Genomic DNA, 17,653 nt, shown 5'->3' with positions numbered 1-17,653 from the left:
CTGAGTGACTAAACTTTGCTTCTGACTTTCTCTTTGCGTGAACCTTCTCTTCTTCTCCTGTATACTAGATCTAACTTGATTCTTTTTGCTCCTTGACTTTCAGTGCTTAGTTCTTTCTGTCTTCTGCTTCTGTATATACTCCTGCAGCTCCATGTTTGCTTCTCTTTCATCAGTAGTTTAGCTCTTTCTTTGATATCGTTTCTATAAGCGAACAGCTAGGCTATAGTTCATGGAAGTGTATTTTGACCAATTCTCCAAACTGCACTTGAAATGAATTATACAGCTGTAGATTCTCTTTCCTTCCGCTCTTGTTTCCTTTTTAATTCTCCTTTTTAAACTATGAGATCAATCTTTTGCTGTTCTTCCCTTCTTTGTAAATTGCATGCAGCTTTGAAACTCCTCTTTTCTCAACTATTCCATTCAATTCACTTTGGTGTTGTCTTTTACCTCATTACAAATGTGAAACATAGCTTCATTGTGTCAGAAGGACAAAAATCCTCTCTTTTTTCTTGTCTTTCAGTGTCACAGTTGCCTCTCACTCAATATTTGACATGTCACAATAAAACGTCCATAGAGAACATGACTCCTCAGTTTCATGGCTTCTAATGTGTGCTTTTATTTTTTTAATATATGAATCAATTCAATGCCAGTATGCAATGCATGATTTATACTTGAAGTTTATTAGATTTTTTTCAAAAAATATATATACACAGTATTTACAAAATGGCAGTTTATCATGTCAGATCTGTAGATAGGGAGGGCACATTGCAGATAAACCTTCAGCTTCAATTGTTAGTGAGCCGCAACAAACTATTAAAGCACTGCAGACAATATAATACTTACTAGTGAGAGTGACTAATTGCACACGGCAAACAGCCACAAACATACTCAACATAAAAGGAAAAAGATAAGAATGAGGAGAGAACAAATACTGGTTAGCGATTTGTAGGAAAGAGGAGAGGACAGCATGCAGGGAGAGGAAATAAGAGAAATGAGAACGGAGAAGAGACTTTTCAAAGTAAATGACAGGAAATGAACACAGCAGAGGTGAGGGGCATGGAGAGTTCTACCAGAAACCATCAAGGAAGGAGTTACAAAGAATGATGGGAGGAACACCGTAACATGGGAGCAACAAAATACTGAAAACATGATTCAGGCATCGGAGAGGATAAACAAAACATTCAAAATGAAAATGTGTATTGTTAGTTGTCTGGGGTGAATTGTAAAAATAAACAAAGCAAACATCCTGGGCTGTATCAAAGCTGAAAGACCCAGAGACATCAGATGTAAACACAACAAATCTTCCATCTATACAAACTAAGGGCAACAAACAACTGTGGGTCAAGCTCATTCACAGAAACTAAAGGTCATTTCTCAGCATGGGAGCACACGCCAGCACTTGTCAAATAAGAACCTTTGCCTAAAGTGGGTGCATTTCAAGGATAACAACATGTTCTGTATGTCCAGACACATTTTCTTATTTGGAGGTTTTAAGCTGTTAAACTCGACTCTACAAGAACTCAGTAAGGGACTTAAGCAGCTTTGTCCACCAAGCAAACGCCAGCCAAATTATTCCCAACTATCAATAATCAGGTGCAAGAAAACAAATACTAAATGACAAATTTTACCAGCAACCAACTGACGGGAAATCTTAAAAAAAAAAAGAAGAAAAAAAAGTATAAATGCATCTGGGCAAACAGAAAGCATTAATTCTTTGTCAATCCTCAAACAGTGTTTCTAAAATTAATCAGGTGTCATGTTACTCGGAAAAACATCTGAAATATTTGGGTTAGCAGCAAACTGCATAAACAGCAACGTCAACATTTTCCATATTTCATTATAAGAGGCTCCCATGTATTTTTTTAAATCAGACTTGAGGCTTCAACTTGAGTGGGTCAAACCAAGACTTGGATTGCTCACACATTCACTCTCTCCGGCTGGCGTCTGGAGGTGGTTCGCTCCATGTGCTCCTGCAGTGCAGCAGTACAACGAGCTGCAGCAGCGCAGCGAGCTGGTGTGTGAGAGAAAGGTTTAGGAAGTGAGGGGAGGGAAGGGCGAAGAGGAGAGGGGTCAGGTAAATGAAGGGGAAAGAAAGAAAACATGTTGAGATCCTCATAACAAAATGTTTGCTGAAATAATGGTCAACAATATAACAGCTTGATAAACTAACAAATTATCCAGGTTTACAAGAGCATTTAGTTAATCGGATGGAAATGCGTTTCTTTTGGAAAGTGTTAAATTTACATGTTTGGCAATGGGGGTCCCATTCATCACCGAGTATATATACATATATATATGAATATACATCGGCGTTGCATGGAACAATCTGCAAACACTTAACAGGCAAGTGACACAAGACAATGTGTTTGTTTTTGTCTGAAGGGACAATTTAACAAACATAATTGTCGTATCACTGGAAGTTGAGCATGATATCTCCCCAAAATCTGATTTAAGAGTGTGTGCTAACATTTGTAGGCTATACTGTGAGAAAGTAGCACTGGAAACTGGCAATGATCAACTGCACCACTACATCCACTCTGATGAAGACATAGCACACAACCCTGCATTTAAGTTTACATATTCACATAAATGGTCAAAGAAGAGTTTTGCAAAACCCAGAAAAAAAAAGAAAAAAAAAATAGTCACACTTAACCGTGTGAACAAATAAACCTAAACTAGGCACTAATTGAAAAGAAATCACAGCAATATTATACAATATTTACAAAAATATACTCTGTAGACAAGTAAACATGGAGATTGCACAGCCTGCATCCACGTATGCTCTGGTCGGTTACTCAGATTCAAGATTTCTACAGCAGTAATCAATACTGTTCAAATAAAAGATACATCTCAGCACAATTGTCCTATATAAGGACCCAAATGACAGGATAGGTTGGGAAGCAGAACATTTCTCTTGGTTCAGAGGGACATTTTCAAGCTGCCTAATCACTACTCATATTTTTACCAATTATCACCTTAAATAGTGTGCACCACAACCTGTAGTAGTCTGAGCCCTGACCCTGGATCCAAATCATCAGGAAGAACTCTGTCACCTCCACTGCTCCGAGAGTAAATTGGCTACAATTGCAGCTTAAGTTTTGGAAAATTCTATAGCTACTGAAAAATAAAAGCACTAATCTTCACCCAACTTGCATCCCCCTCTTTATTACCATCTCAAGTTTAAAATACTTTACCATGACAGCACAAGTACATGTGCAGTAAATATCTGGGATCTTGTCAAATATGTTATAATTAATTAACCTGCCCAATATAAACCTGCAAATCTTTAAAAAAAAAAAAAGCTTTGCAGCTTCTAATTCTTTTACTAGGGCAATCCTGCTGTCCAAAACCAGCAACGCATATGAAATGTGAGGCAACATCTCTGTTGATCGGTCATCCACCTCCTTCCAGAGAAGTCCCTCTCGCTTACCAGCCAGACGGAGCATACAAACCACTTGTTATTCCTTCTGGAAGCAGCAGCAGGTTTCTTGCTGATGCTCCACCATGTAGAATTCACCTTCAGCTGTATTTAAAGATGGCAGCTTGGCTGCCCCGTTTCTTTTCATTGACAGCTGAAGAGGTTAAGGCGGCCAACATGGATGACAGATGGGCTTCATCACTTTGCTGTGTTGATCTGGATCTGCTGGATTCTAGGTGCTGGCAGGTCTTCTACCTGAGGATGATGGAAGGAGGTTCGCTCTCTGCCTCCGGAGATGGAGCTCAGCTTCGAGGTTATGGAGGACTGAGATCACCTTGATGAACAACACTGGCCTGTATCCTATGATACATAAAGTCAATGCTCATCAGATTGAGACGTTTTCCCAAAGCCAGCCAAGCATTCCATGACTGCGACCAGCGAAGGAATACAACTGAATTCAACGAGGAACAAGACTTAAGTCCACTGCAAAGGCCTTTTGAATGGTGACAAGGAACAGGATGCACAGCCAACTGTAGATACCTTGAGGAAACCAGGCAAGGGACAGGACATACAAACCACCACCTCTTCTTCTTCTTTCACACTGCCAGCATCTTCTCACCGCATTTCTCACAGTCTCTCAGAGGAATATATTAAGTTGACCTGAATCTGTAGGCTTCACTTCAAACAGGAGAGAGCTGGATGAAGACTTGATGAGCAGCGGTTTATGTTTCCCTTTTGGTTGCCAAGGCTTGAATCTTCAGGTCTTGGAGCTGTTGACTTGAGGAAGGAAAAAACATAACAGAACACTGTTAGCTTTGACATCTGATGGTGGTTACTGAACAGGAACCATGAGGGTGCCTCCCTGATCTGGTTCTGTGACGTCTTGGGCTCTGTTTATCCCAAATCTAAACTGTTCACTCACTTTTCTGGCATTATAAATGCAGTGAGATACTTGGGCATTAGAATAACCTACAATTTTTGAGTGACGGTGTGTGCAGACCCCTGGTTTAAAAAGTTCTTATCCCAGTGTAAGAAATTACATCTGAAATCTGAATCTTGTAGTAGAATATTCTAGCATGTATCTCTCTACAGATCTTCTATAGTTTGCCAGCTATTCTATCTGAACAGGCTGAGGTGTCTGAAGTGCAGTGAATGGTATGTTTAAGGATCCATGATGGTCCCTTAGCGTCTCCCTTCATGTTGCTACCCCCACACCTCCTCAGGAGGCAGCCAAAGCAGTTGTGCTGGCTTTGCAGTCTATCTTATTGGGGTCACAGGGGTAGAAGGTGACACCTAGCCCAGAAAGAAAGGCCATACAGGAGTCTAAACAAGAGAAGCCCAGATTGGACTGCACATACTCCACCGGCAAGTCGGGCCTGAACCTGCAAACAGAGAAAACAGAAAAATTAGTATCTCATAAGGTATGAGGACATAAAATGTGCAAATATATCTTTCTGGAACTTGACTTACGTTTTGACTATGGCCCGAAGTGCAACCTTTCTTTCCCTCTCTACAAACTTGTCAATTAGGTATGAAGTCATGCGCGGGGCTTCCTGGTACAGCTTAAAGAACCGGCGATAGTTTCCTAAAGCCCAGGCAGCACGCAGTGCAAGAGCATGAGCCACACACACATCTTCCCGCAGTGCCGGGGTCAAGTAAACCAACTCAGTGGTCAGATCTGGAGGGAAGCGAAATGGCCAAAGTTAAAATATGAAGGAAAGGCGACAAGGGTGAGAATTATGTGGTGCGTAATAGTGACTGAAACAAAATACATTGTGAGCATACCTCCAGAATTCTTAGTGAAGATGTAATAGATCAATCTATATGCTGTAAACTCTCCGATGTTCTCTGAGGGATTGTCTTTATACAGGGCCTTCAGCTGGGTCTGGCACTGGTTGAACTCTTCATGGTCTCCCTGAAGACAATTAACATTCAGATAGTATTCAAAATGCACCGTTATCACTTTTAGCTACTGCAACACTTAGAAAAGCTAAGAAGGAAGACTCACCTTTTCCAGAGCAATGCGTGCATGACACTCGTACACTTCCACTGTGAACTCAGTACGAACTCCTTGGACCTGGAAAAAGACAAGGGGGGAGATAAAGAATTTTAAGAAAGCACAAACCCAAACAGATGTTAACATTGTAGAAACACTAAGACAGAGAGACGACTGAAACCTTTATGGAGATAACTTACCGTGAGATCCTGTCGTATGGACTTCATCTGCTCACAGGCATAGGTGTAGTCCTGGTGGGTTTGCCAGTGGACCTTCACAGTCTGCAGGGATTTCCTCAGAACCTGGATAAAAACAATTTCAGAAAAAGATCAAATTCTGAAGAAAACTTTAAAGTCAGATTTATTTAGTATCTATATAGATAGATCTCCAAAAAGCAAAGTTTTCATTAAGTATACATTACACAGATATAAGAGTAGGACTTACATGCACAGGGCGCACAGTGGAGGGGTCCGGGGCACAGGTGAGCCTTAGATAGGACTTGGTGATGTCCTGACAAGTTCCCACAATGGGGCAGTCCTCCCAGCTGAGGCCCTCCTGTGTTCCATCAGGCAAGTCCAGGGAATTGATGGAGAGGACCAAGGGCTCTGAGCGAAGCGTCTTGTGGAAACGAGCTGCTCTGCTCTGCTTCTTGGCTTCTCTGTTGGGGTCATGGAAATCCAGTCCAGCGTTGCCACCTTTCCTCTTCTTTCCAACAGCTGCATTGGAATCATCCATGTTTCTGGAAGAAGAAGATTATTCACAAGCTACCCTTGTGCCATGGGGCAAGAAAGTAGTAAACCTTTCCCAGAACTGTGATCAATGAGAATAGTCTGATTAGATGGTCATTTTTTTTGTAATAACATTTATTTATTTATTTACCGCCTTCCTCTGTTTGCTTTTCCTCCTCTTCCTCGTCCTCTCTCTCCTCCTCCACGGCCTCTATCCCTGTCATTACCATGACCACGTGCACCTCTCTGACTTCGTCGTGAGAGCTGAGGTCGGAGGTCACTGGACATGCTGCTGTCCGACTGTGAGCCAGAATCGCTGGGAGCATAGATACACGAGACATTTCAAAAATGAAACACACAGGACCCCTACAGACACCAAAGAAAAGGCCGGGAAAATGGAGTTTTACCTGCGTCTGTGCCTTTGGTTGCTGCGGTCCCTGTGTCTGCCATGGGAGGGGGATGGGGAACGAGAGGAGGAGCGGGAGGAACTAGAAGATGGACTCCTTTGAGAAAAAATATTCCTGTAGTGGCCCAATCTGTGTGCACCACCCCTGCCTCTTGAAGATGCAGCCGCTGTACTTCCACCACGGTTAATTGAGCCATCCGCTGTCCTCTGGGATTGAATAGTTTCCCAACGAGACTGCTTAGCCTTTAGTCTACAGGGGGGAAAAAAAGAGATCCAAATCACAATCACAACAATTCAGAGCAAAGAAGTGCATCAAACTGTTGAGGTGGAATTTATTGAAAACAAACCCAGAATTAAACTCAAAAGAAACCACATCAAAATATAGTGAATTCATGTTTGCTTAACCTGCAAAGCGCATGTGCAGTGTGAAGGAGTTTCAAAGCTAAGGCAACAATTAATATATACACCAAGCAAATACTAATCCACTACTAAACTCACTCTGGCAATGGCTCATGAGTCCAATCAATGGTGTAAGCAGAGCCATCCTTCAGCCGGTCCTGCAAAACTTCCTTCAACACCTTCTCTGTACGATCTTTGTCATCCTCCGTCTCACAGGCTGTAAAACAGCGCTGAACGTATTCCTTCATGGCTTGTGGCCAGTCCTGGGGTCTGGAGAGATTGCATTTTAAGTCAACATAATATTGAGCGATTCTGAGCTTTTAATCTGTAGGGACAGACCAGTTCTCACCGTGTCTGAGCACCTCCAGGTGCAGTACTGGCAGAACCTGGGGAGGAAGGACCTGGAATCAAACCTGAGGGCTGTTCGCCCGGAGGGAAACTCTGATTGGCCATTGGAGAACACTGAACCTGATAGGGCCTCTTGTGAATATTGAACTTCACAGAAGCTGTCCCAGGTGCCTCTGTGAGAAGAGAAAATATAAAAAGGATATAAGAATATAATTAAGAAATACATACTAACAGTGTCATAGTGATGTTTCTTCTTTCTGTTCAGCCTTCCATAACTGTAAAAAAAAAATCAGTCTTTGGTCTATAGGAACCAAACACTGAGATAGAGAAGAACGAAACAATACTTCTGGATCACTGGATTCAGAATATAGAACCACAGAATTAATTCCGGCATCCTTTTAAACTCACTGCGTCTGTCTCATAAAGACTCACAATTAGTAAATAATCAACCGCAGAGCTCTGTAAAACCTGCCTGCATGGCACTCATACATCTTGTTTATCATCTACGAAAACTGACATCTGGTTTAAATCCCACAATAACAAAAATATTTCCTCCATCTGTCTCCAACATCTAAAACCGCCAATGACATTTATGTTCCAATAAAATGTATATTTATAGTTGAAACAAGTCTGGATTTACTTCACTCAAACACAAATATGAAAACTGTAGAACATAAGTGTAAGCTGCATTACAGAATAACAGTGAAGTAATTCAGTTAAAAGAAAATGTTATATACGTGAGCTACCCCACAAAAGATCAAATCTTACGTTTCATGCGGTGCCACAGTTGCTGTCCTTGTTTTTGGTTTTTGTTTTTGTTCGCCTCTCCTCTGCCAAGCCCTGGAACATACTGGCCTGGCTGCTGTTGTTGCTGGGAGGTATTCTGAGAGGGCTGATAGGTGTTCTGGGCCTGGAAGCCCTGCCCATAGTTAGGCCTTCCCTGGGAATGATTGTAAACTTGCATTTGGTTGGGGTCACCAGGTGGGTATGGCATGGAGTTATTGGCACTGTAAGCATTTTGTGATGGAGGAGGGGGGTACTGGGAGTTGGGTGGGGGAGGAATTGCTGGGGGTGGGGGAGGAGGGGCGTTCTCTGAGGTGGTTGGGCTCTGGGGTGGCTGGGGGGTAGCAGGGGGAGGAGGTTGCGACTGAGAGGGGTAGGTAGAGGACTGGTCTTCCATTCCAGGCACTGGAGGAGGCTATGAAAGGAGGGGAAAATAACATTTTAGCATTTTAGCAGAAAAATGCACGAGAAGCTACAAAAATGCCTGGGGAATAAAATAATAACACCGCACATCAATTTTTACCAAATTCTCACACTACTACTGTCATACTATTACAGTATGCCTTTATCTAAACAGGTTGATAGGATAATGGTCAATTCCAGTGACTCAGGCATTAGTTTGTTAGGTGATCATAGCTCCAGCTTTGTTAAATCTAAAAAGTCAGTGACAAAATCACATCAATTAGGTCTCTTATTGTTTGGGGTACGTGTGTTTGTATTGAAAAGTTCAGCACAGGACGTTCATACAAACTGTTAAAATGTTCTATTAATGGCGACTAAAAGTTGACAGTCATGGGAGCATGACGTGTGCACAGACAGAAAGACTTGGTCCACCTTCAGCTATAAACAGCTTGAGAACAAAGCATTGAATCAGAGAAATAAACGTTATAGTCAGAAGCATCCCAGGCACAGTAAAAGAAGAAAAGCAAAAATATAGGCAGAGGGGAAGGTCTCTGTTGATATGGAGCTCACCACACACTTATTAAGTGATATTTGAGAGGGATCATTTTTATATCCGCCTTTACATTGTATTTTAAAGAAAATCCGGCAATTTATACCTTTAAAGTTCGTCCAATAGAATTTTCCATTTCAACAGTGGAAATACCTTTTGTTACATTAAAGAACCTCACACTATTGTGCGACAGTATCTTCTAGCATGCAAACGTTTACACACAAAGGGTGTACTTAACCACGGATTTTAAAAACCTTGTGGCAATATTTTAAAAGTGAATAGTTCTTCATTAACCTTGTTTATTATACCTAAGAAAGATCTTCATTTAGATTTAATTGACTGCATTGGATATATTAAATCAATGTACTGATTAATTGAGATGATTATTATATATTATTGATCTGTAGAATTATATCAATTTTACTTATACTATTTACAAATATAGAACATTGTTTTTCAAACCAACTCTTTATTTTAGTTTAGCTCTACTCTAATCTACTATGGGGTAGATAACTATAAATTGTATACTTTTCTTTATACTATCAAACAGTTATATTTATAATAATAATAATAATGATATTGCCATAATTTAACAGAGTAGATATAATGCATGTTTTCTTACAGTGTGAAGAATAACATTTACATTACAGAAATGTGTGACATTTCGTTGTTTATTTTTTCTTCTAGACAAAATGCCAGTATTTCAGTGCCTTAATGGAGTAGTAGCAGCTGAAGTAATCACTTCTTAATTAAAAAAAAAAAAACATTATAATTTTTGGCTCCCTGTTGTACAAAAAACAACTGCATCACGACCCTAACACAGAAGTACATATTGAACTGTGAATTGTATCTTCCGTTCCACCCCTAGTTGTTATACCTGTGGCGTTATTAGAGGATCTATGAATAACTACACAGTGGTATGTACCTGTCCATTAGAGGTGGGAGTTCCCGGGTAAGGCCCTGGGGGTACACCATACTGATTAGGTGGATATGCACCTCCATACTGGAAATTCAGAGAAAGTCATGTTGTCATTAAGGAACCATCTCTCAGTTTCTTTGCATCAGATGTTATATTGGGAAATAGAGATGTAAAGGCCTTGCAGGAAACAGTGTATTAAATGTTATTTACATATTGATAAGAACAAAATTATTTTCTGTACTTACTGGACCCATAGGGTAGTAGTAATTATAGGGGTATGTGTATCCAGGATACTGCTGCTGAGTTTGCTGATACCATGGATAGTATTGCTGCTGCTGCTGTTGTTGTTGTTGGTGATGCTGCTGCTGCTGCTGAATAGCAGCAGGGTCCGTCACTGGAGGCTGAAACTGACCAGCCTGAAATGAGACACATGTACAAATAGACTTATTTTAATCCAAAACAGAGAGGAAAACATCAAGCAGGGGCAAAAATTGTAAAGCTACAATAATATAGAAAGAAATGCTGATTAAACTAATTACAAACAGTTGAACAGATCACATTTATAGGCATTTCCTCAACTAATACATCCAACATCTGTTTGCCTTATATGGTCACAACAATTTCTACACAGATAGTTATGTATAGGCCGAAGAAACAAAGTCAGAAGCAATCTGTAGGCATCCACTGTTGCTGTAACTGTTAAATATAGTCAACACACATTCACTTTAAGTGAACAGTTATAGTGGTTGATTTGATGTTTTATTTATTTTGGTGTTTTGTGTCCACATTTGAATATTTAGATTGCAGGTTGTAAGCAGATCACCCTATGTGCATGTCCATGCCAGGTGTAAAAAGGTTAGAGACACACAAAGATATAAAAGCACCTCAGCTGTAGCTGTTCGGTTGGCTTGTGCGGCCTTGGCAGAGTTCTGACTCTTATTGATGGATGCCAGTGCTTGTCTTGCTTTCTCCCACTCTGGGTTTTCGTGAACCTGGCCATCTCCAGCTCCATTATAGGACCTGCCATGAACAGAATAACATGATAGTTGATGCATTTCTAGCTTTAATTTGTCCTTAGGCTAACCAATGGCACATACTTAAATTGTCTTGAGAGTTACACAAAGTGACAATAAATTAATAACAACAGTAACATAGTATGAAAACAAATTAACATTGCCGGTATATTGACTACATTAACGTTTGCCATCTTGCATGAGACAGGTGTGACTTTTTCGAATGTTAGGACTACTTTCAATCTGAGCTCCTACTTAGCAGTTAACTCATCTTATGTCTCACCGTTAGCTTGGTTAAAGGCAAGCAGCTTTTAATACTGACTTTGTCGTTAGCCTGTGGATGTGAAGCCTGCCCCGATATACGATAACACTCCCGTTATAATGTCAGCCTTACCATGGAGGGTACAAATGTTAACTTCTTAAACGTTGGATTTGCTGCCCCAAACCCCATCGTTGATACAGAAACATGTCTTAATACAAAAACTTTCCAGTGACCTAAGCTAAATGTTGGCAATGTTAACATTATGCTAACACTTCACCCTCAACTAGGCTAACGCTAATAATCATAAGCGCAACTCAAGATAATAGCAAACCATCTCTACCATATAATACCATATGGTTAGATTGCAGACAAGTTGTACTTTATTCATTTCGTTTGCCCTGTGTTGTTGGTCTTCTTTTGCTAGAAAGAACAACCTACCAGTTTGTTGTTGGGGTTGCTGGTGTTGTGTTGGCCGCCATTTCGCCACACACTAGCGGTTAGCGTTAGAAGCTAACGCTAGGACCGTTGTTCGCTAGCTAAGCTAGCTGGCTAACGGCTAACGTCGTTAGAGTGAGCTCTCCAGCTAAAGCAAAAGGTAAACAAGATGGAGTCTGACACGATGATCAACTGATTACAAGAAGAACGGTCAGCCCACAGCGACTGACGCCTACTTTATCCTAGCAAATCCAGACTTAAAAGTAACACATGAAGTGAGCATTAGCATACTTCCGTCTTTCGTTGACGACAAACTTCGTCTGACAGACTGTGTAGATACAAAATGGCAGATAAGTAAAACTGGCCAAGTCAAGTGACGTTGTGGTGTTTCCAGTTTTTTTTTTCCCCACAGTACGTCCTCTCAGGCAAAGCCACGCCCTCCATATTCCCCGCCCCTCCACCAATCAAATGCCCAGCTTGAGGTTTAGGTTAGCGCTGCATTCATCTACGAGCTTGTCAATCATAACGAAATGGGCCGCGATTGTAATGCCTAACGGACATAATGCGGGACAAAAAAATACAGTACCACACTTTGCTCAAGTTTTTAGGGACAAGAAAAAAAAAACACTATCTCTGACCACACACACATACATAATACAAATAGGCCTATATACAAATATATAACTGTGTTTATCTCATGACATAATCGAAACATAACCTCATTCACTGTGATGACCATATTTGGTAGTCATTTTACCCAATGTATGTTTTTATTTGTACATTTCTAAATTCATAGATCTTATGCATACACATTCTTCCTCCTCTAAAGCATACACAGCTTCAGGATGTGTGTTTGTATGAGTATGAGTGTGTGTATTACAGACACCGGAGTCATATCCTGTCTGTAATACACACACACACACACACACACACACACACACACACACACACACAATCTCTCCCACACTTCATTCGAGCCTTCTGGAAGTCCCGCATGGACTGCAAAATTATATTTTAAACTGTTTTAAATATATATATATATATATATATATATATATATATATATATATATATATATATATATATATATATGCAGTATATATGCAGTATATATGAAAAGGAGGACTTTTGAAATAAATAATCCTCAAAAAAAATCCCTCATAAAACAAATTTCTGCCATTTTTCTCTTGTCTTGGAATTCAGATAGTTGTATTAACTTTTTATACTAATATACAATAAAAATAAATACCATGATTTTGAAGAGAACTCACTTTAATTTGATTTCCAGCCCATTTATCAAAGCATATGATATCATATGCCTGCTATATGAATAATGTGTTCCCATTGTTGTCTTGACGGCTACATCATCACGCAAACATGTCGAGCATTTGGGACAAGACCTCCAAACAATGACTCACTGCCCAGCACCATTGTGTGAATACCTGGGCTTTGGTTATTCTTCTGTTTCTTTAACCCATGAGAGGAAGCTGGCTAAAACACACTTAAATAGTATTTCAATCCCACCCCTGTTGTTGATCCAAATCAGGTTCTCTCCAGTCTTTTTAAAGAGGACGCCTGACTTATTGGTTGTTTGAATGAATGAATGCAATGTTAAATATGTGAGTTAATTATGCACCTGTCTGAAAAAGTATTCTGTTGACAGCTAATATATGAGGGTTAACTTCACTGACTGCATTCATCACAATAGCAGTCAACTTTAAGTCAAACTCTTGACAGTAACTTCACTGTGAAATTAAATGTGTCTGGTCTATAGCATTAAACATAACGTTATCCTCAAAATGTTTTATAATATTTTTATGTAATATTTTGATACATTTATCCAGGCATTTCAGGATTTCAGCAATCTTGCGTGGAGTTTTTTTTTCAAACAGTTAAAAGTTTTCTCATATTTTAGGCTGATTTCAGTATTTTTTAACTTGCGGCGAGTTTTAAACAGGATTTTGACATTCATGTTGGTAAATAAAACTGTTTTTCTGTCCTTTAAAACCGCATTGTTTTATTTTGGTAATAGTTCCCTTCGAAGTTTCCTGGAAATAACTGTTTAAAAGACCAAAACAAGCAATCAATTGATACTTACAAGAATGGTCTATGTGGCCAAAGCCTGATACCCTGACCTCCACCGTTTCCAAAAAACGATTAAAAGTTAATTATTAATCAGCGTTGCCTGTGCTTTTATTACTGTAATGTATTTATAACATGCTGTCATGTTGCTTTAAAACTGACTAGCAGCTACACAAAAACTCTTATTTAAACTTGTATTCCTCACCTTTCTCCTTATTGTTTGAGTATGATTTGATAAAAAACTACAGTGCTACAGCTGTTCCAGAAACTAGTTCAGAAAATAAAATGATATTCATTTAGCTTTATGTCTTCATGGAGAATGAATGGGTTTGTGTCTGAGTGCCACCAACATGGTAGAAGTTGGGAAATATTGAGAGACTAACTAACACAATACTGGTCTTGGTCTTTCCATATGATTTGCTCACACAGACAAAAAGCATAGCCTTATCAGTTATAGAGCTTTCAGAAAATGTAACTGCCTGGCGAATCGAATAAAGGGAATAAAAAAGATAATTAATAACTTTAGGATCACTAGTTGGTGTCAGGTCTTTGGCGGATGATCTAATGTTGACAGTTACAATTAGATTATTTGTTTACCTGATATACATAACACTCATTCACATAGACTCCAGGCCATCTACGTACATCCGGTTGCTTAGTAAATAAACTATTTCTCACACTTCAAACATTCACGTAGATAAACTCTGATCCACACAGAAGCTGCCTAAGTGTCGTTGATCTTTAACAGCGTCTGGTAAAGTCCACTATACTCTGATCCAGCTCTCCCCAATAACTGTCGCGTCACTTCCTCGACCCATGCCCATCCCTTTGGAAAAAAAGAGAAAAAAAGAAAAAGAGAATTCACACAGACAAACGACGGCGAGAAAAAGAGCGAGGGAAAAGTGGAGACGGAAGCGAAAGTCAAAAAGCCAGATGAAAAAGTTGGATCCTGAGGAGCGAGTCAACCAAAGGGCACTATATTCTCTTTAAAGTAAGTTTCCGCACTTTGAATGCGTCGCTGACGCTCACTCAGGTCAATTCATTAGAGAGTTTTTACATTGATCCAAACTGTCCGACTGCTTTGCCACTATGTGTAACCCTCGTGTGCTCTTCGTATTAGTGTTCATTGTATGGTTAACTTATAGAAAAAACAATTTAATGATTTTTTTATTGAAAACTATTGAGGGTTGGGGTAGGCCTGTGAGCCCCCTCCCAGATCTCTCTCTCTCTCTCTCTCTCTCTCTCTCTCTCTCTCTCTCTCTCTCTCTCTCTCACACACACACACACACACACACACACACACACACACACACACACACACACACACACACACACCAAAAACAATGATTTATCAAATGTATATTCTGGTTTGCAATGTTGGTCAGGGAACTGTCATTAAGGTGGTCTAGCCTGCGAGACATTGGTGGATCTTGGCTTCCACTTACTGTCATGATTATTGGTTTGACATGTTGCCTTTTTCATGCTGAATTCTGAATGTAATGCCTGTCAGTAGCACAGTTCATTGGCTTGGGTGCTGTAGATTGTTTATATTGTAATGTAGAGAAAGCTCCAGTCTTGTTTTTGTCCATGTACACCCCTGAGGCTGGAGGAAAGTATGTGCTAGCGTTGCATGAGTGTGTTTCAAGTACAAGTCTCAGCATGGCCTTCACAGACGCACCAATGCTCATTTGGTGTCCCACAGTTACACAACATGGTGAGGTGTTGACACGGCCCTGTTTTATCACGAGGCTGGACTTTTTTTTAACTCTGCGCTATCATACATGAATAAGAATCCTCTCCTTGTTTTGCCTTCTTCTTCCCCTCTTCCTCAATCTGTCCACAGTCATGCCGCTGCACAAATCCACCCGGGCACCCCGCCTGGACCCTACCATGATCTCGGCCCCGCTGGGCGACTTTCGCCACACCATGCACATTGGGAGGGGAGGCGACGCCTTCGGAGACACCTCCTTCCTGTCGACCCTTGGCCCGAGCTCTGCCAGTCCTGACCCAGAGAGTCCAGGGACGACGCCGGCTTCTGACCCTCAGGTGGCAGTTGACCACAGCGACCTTCACACAGACGCTCCAGGAAGCCCACAGAACAATGAGCTCCAGCACTCCGAGTCAGTGTCTTCGTTCGATCTGGACCTGGACCTGGGCCCGTCTATGCTGGGGGATGTACTCGGGGTGATGGACGGTTTGGGGCTCGACTCCAATGAGGAGGACGTGTTCGGTCCCAAAAGTGGCACGTCCTCGGTGGAATCAAAGAAGGGAAAAGGGCCCGTGGAGATGTCCGTGAACATGCAGAACGAGCTGAATGGGAAGAACTTGGTCGGATCGGATGGAAACCAGGTGGGAGACGGCAGGATTCCAGAAGGGAATGGGATCAAGCCAAAGGGTTTGCGACCGAAAGTGCGATTCAGTGACAAACGAGAGGAGATCATTCGCCAAGCGTCCGAAGAGGATGAGGGTCAAGGGTTCGACTTCCAGGATGAGGATCAGCTGGCGTGTCGCAGTCCGACTGGTGAGGGCGAGCGCGTAGTAAGCGGAGAGGAAACCGTGGTCGCCAGTCACAAAGCAGATTTACCACCGAGTCCAGCCTCATCACATAGCTCCGAGTATGAAGGAGTCACCCCATTGGACAGGAGGAGGGTCAACAGCTGCCACTCAGAGACTGATTCAGAGGAGGAGGAGGAGGAGGAGGAGGAAGGACGGGGCTACACATTCGAAGATGAGTTTGACGATGAAATTGGTCTATAGGTACGGTTTCCCCTTAAACACATCTTTGCTGTCAAGTACATCCAGTTTACTGTATGGTTCCTAAACGCAGCATGTCGGCATCATTTGAATGGGATGCTTGAATAGAATGCAAACTGGATTTAAAGAAGATTTACAGTTTAACGATGTTGCTCCACTGGAAAAAGGCATTTTATGTTTTTTTTTTATCTGTGAGGGTAACAGATTTGCAATAGACTCATTCATTTTTATCAGAATAATCGAGGTCATCGAGGTTGTAACAGTGAAACGTTTGTAGCACTTTGATTTATTTCACTGACCTGGAAGCTTTGCTATGAAACACACTAAATTAATGATGCTTGCATTGTTAATTTCTATTATTTCTTATATTTGCCATCTGAAGTGCGCACAACAGGTGTTCATGGAGCTTTATGTTATAGTGCCTTAAAGAGAGCTGTATTCTTCCATTATCGTACCATGTGCTACATAAATGTCTTAATAATTATTTCTCTTTTTGCATGTTTATTTTCAATCTCCTTGTGTTCTTTATGTAATACATTTGACGAGCGTAAAATGGTTCCCAGAGACATCGTCAGAAAATAAAGTTAAACTGTGTATAATTTCATTTACTGTGAATTTGTCACATTCCAGGTTCAGATCGGTTTTAATACATTTTCACAGTGCAGTTATTTTGAATGTTTTCAGGTTTCCATTGCTTTTCTTTGGGCGCTTTGGGGCCGAGTTCTACCATGCAACGACAATCATGGGATTAATCTGTAAATCAGGACCAGCGGTGTATTTTTGTACATGTTTTTGGCTTGTATAATGCTTTTATTTTGGAGAAAGTATTTTATTTCATAATGCTGTAAAAGGGAGAAACCATTATGCTCATCTGTTGAAAATGCTGGTCTATACACATGTTATTCTGTTGTTTTTTTGCCAAGGATTACAGTGAAAACAATAAAACAATTATTGGGATTTTAAAATATGAATCGGCCTTGGCTATGACTTGTATTTCCTTTGGAAGACTGTATATAGTGTTCAGTGTGAATTCCAATATCCTTTTACGTACAGCCTCTTACTGAAATCAAGTAATAGTGCTATCTTCCATTATAATTATAAAACCAGTCTCTTTGAAGAAGTTGAAAACATTCAAACTTAAAAAACGAGCCTGAAACG

General features: G+C 40.6%; 2 protein-coding genes across 2 annotated transcripts; one reads left to right on the top strand and one right to left on the bottom strand.

The window, feature by feature from the left end:
- Positions 1 to 659: 659 nt before the first annotated feature.
- leng8 (leukocyte receptor cluster (LRC) member 8) lies at positions 660 to 11,977 on the bottom strand. The gene is made up of 15 exons (XM_084027059.1): positions 11,663 to 11,977; positions 10,834 to 10,969; positions 10,195 to 10,365; positions 9,956 to 10,033; positions 8,064 to 8,493; positions 7,297 to 7,468; positions 7,047 to 7,217; positions 6,550 to 6,798; positions 6,294 to 6,458; positions 5,859 to 6,153; positions 5,615 to 5,716; positions 5,427 to 5,495; positions 5,204 to 5,333; positions 4,889 to 5,096; positions 660 to 4,800 (listed from the first exon to the last, which is right to left on the bottom strand). The coding sequence occupies exons 1-15, from the start codon at positions 11,701 to 11,703 to the stop codon at positions 4,638 to 4,640; spliced, it is 2,580 nt and encodes an 859-aa protein (XP_083883185.1). The 5' UTR covers positions 11,704 to 11,977; the 3' UTR covers positions 660 to 4,637.
- Positions 11,978 to 14,570: 2,593 nt separating this feature from the next.
- cdc42ep5 (CDC42 effector protein (Rho GTPase binding) 5) lies at positions 14,571 to 17,466 on the top strand. Its single transcript, XM_084027360.1, has 2 exons — positions 14,571 to 14,732; positions 15,585 to 17,466. Exon 2 carries the CDS (start codon positions 15,587 to 15,589, stop codon positions 16,496 to 16,498), a length of 912 nt encoding a protein of 303 aa, XP_083883486.1. The 5' UTR covers positions 14,571 to 14,732; positions 15,585 to 15,586; the 3' UTR covers positions 16,499 to 17,466.
- The last annotated feature ends 187 nt before the right edge of the window (positions 17,467 to 17,653 follow it).

This window comes from Eutrigla gurnardus (genome assembly GCF_963514095.1).
Source record: "Eutrigla gurnardus genome assembly, chromosome: 14".
NCBI lineage: Eukaryota > Metazoa > Chordata > Actinopteri > Perciformes > Triglidae > Eutrigla > Eutrigla gurnardus.
This window is presented reverse-complemented; position numbering and strand designations above follow the sequence as displayed.

What these genes read in the sequence shown, in the direction of transcription:
- cdc42ep5 (XM_084027360.1), top strand. Translation starts at nt 15,587, where the DNA reads ATGCCGCTGCACAAATCCACCCGGGCACCCCGCCTGGACCCTACCATG.
- leng8 (XM_084027059.1), bottom strand. Translation starts at nt 11,703, where the DNA reads ATGGCGGCCAACACAACACCAGCAACCCCAACAACAAACTG. An exon ending in AAAGCAAACAGAGGAAGGCG is followed by an intron (nt 6,154 to 6,293) that starts GTAAATAAATAA and finishes TTCTTCTTCCAG; the next exon opens with AAACATGGATGATTCCAATG. An exon ending in CCACTGTGCGCCCTGTGCAT is followed by an intron (nt 5,717 to 5,858) that starts GTAAGTCCTACT and finishes GTTTTTATCCAG; the next exon opens with GTTCTGAGGAAATCCCTGCA.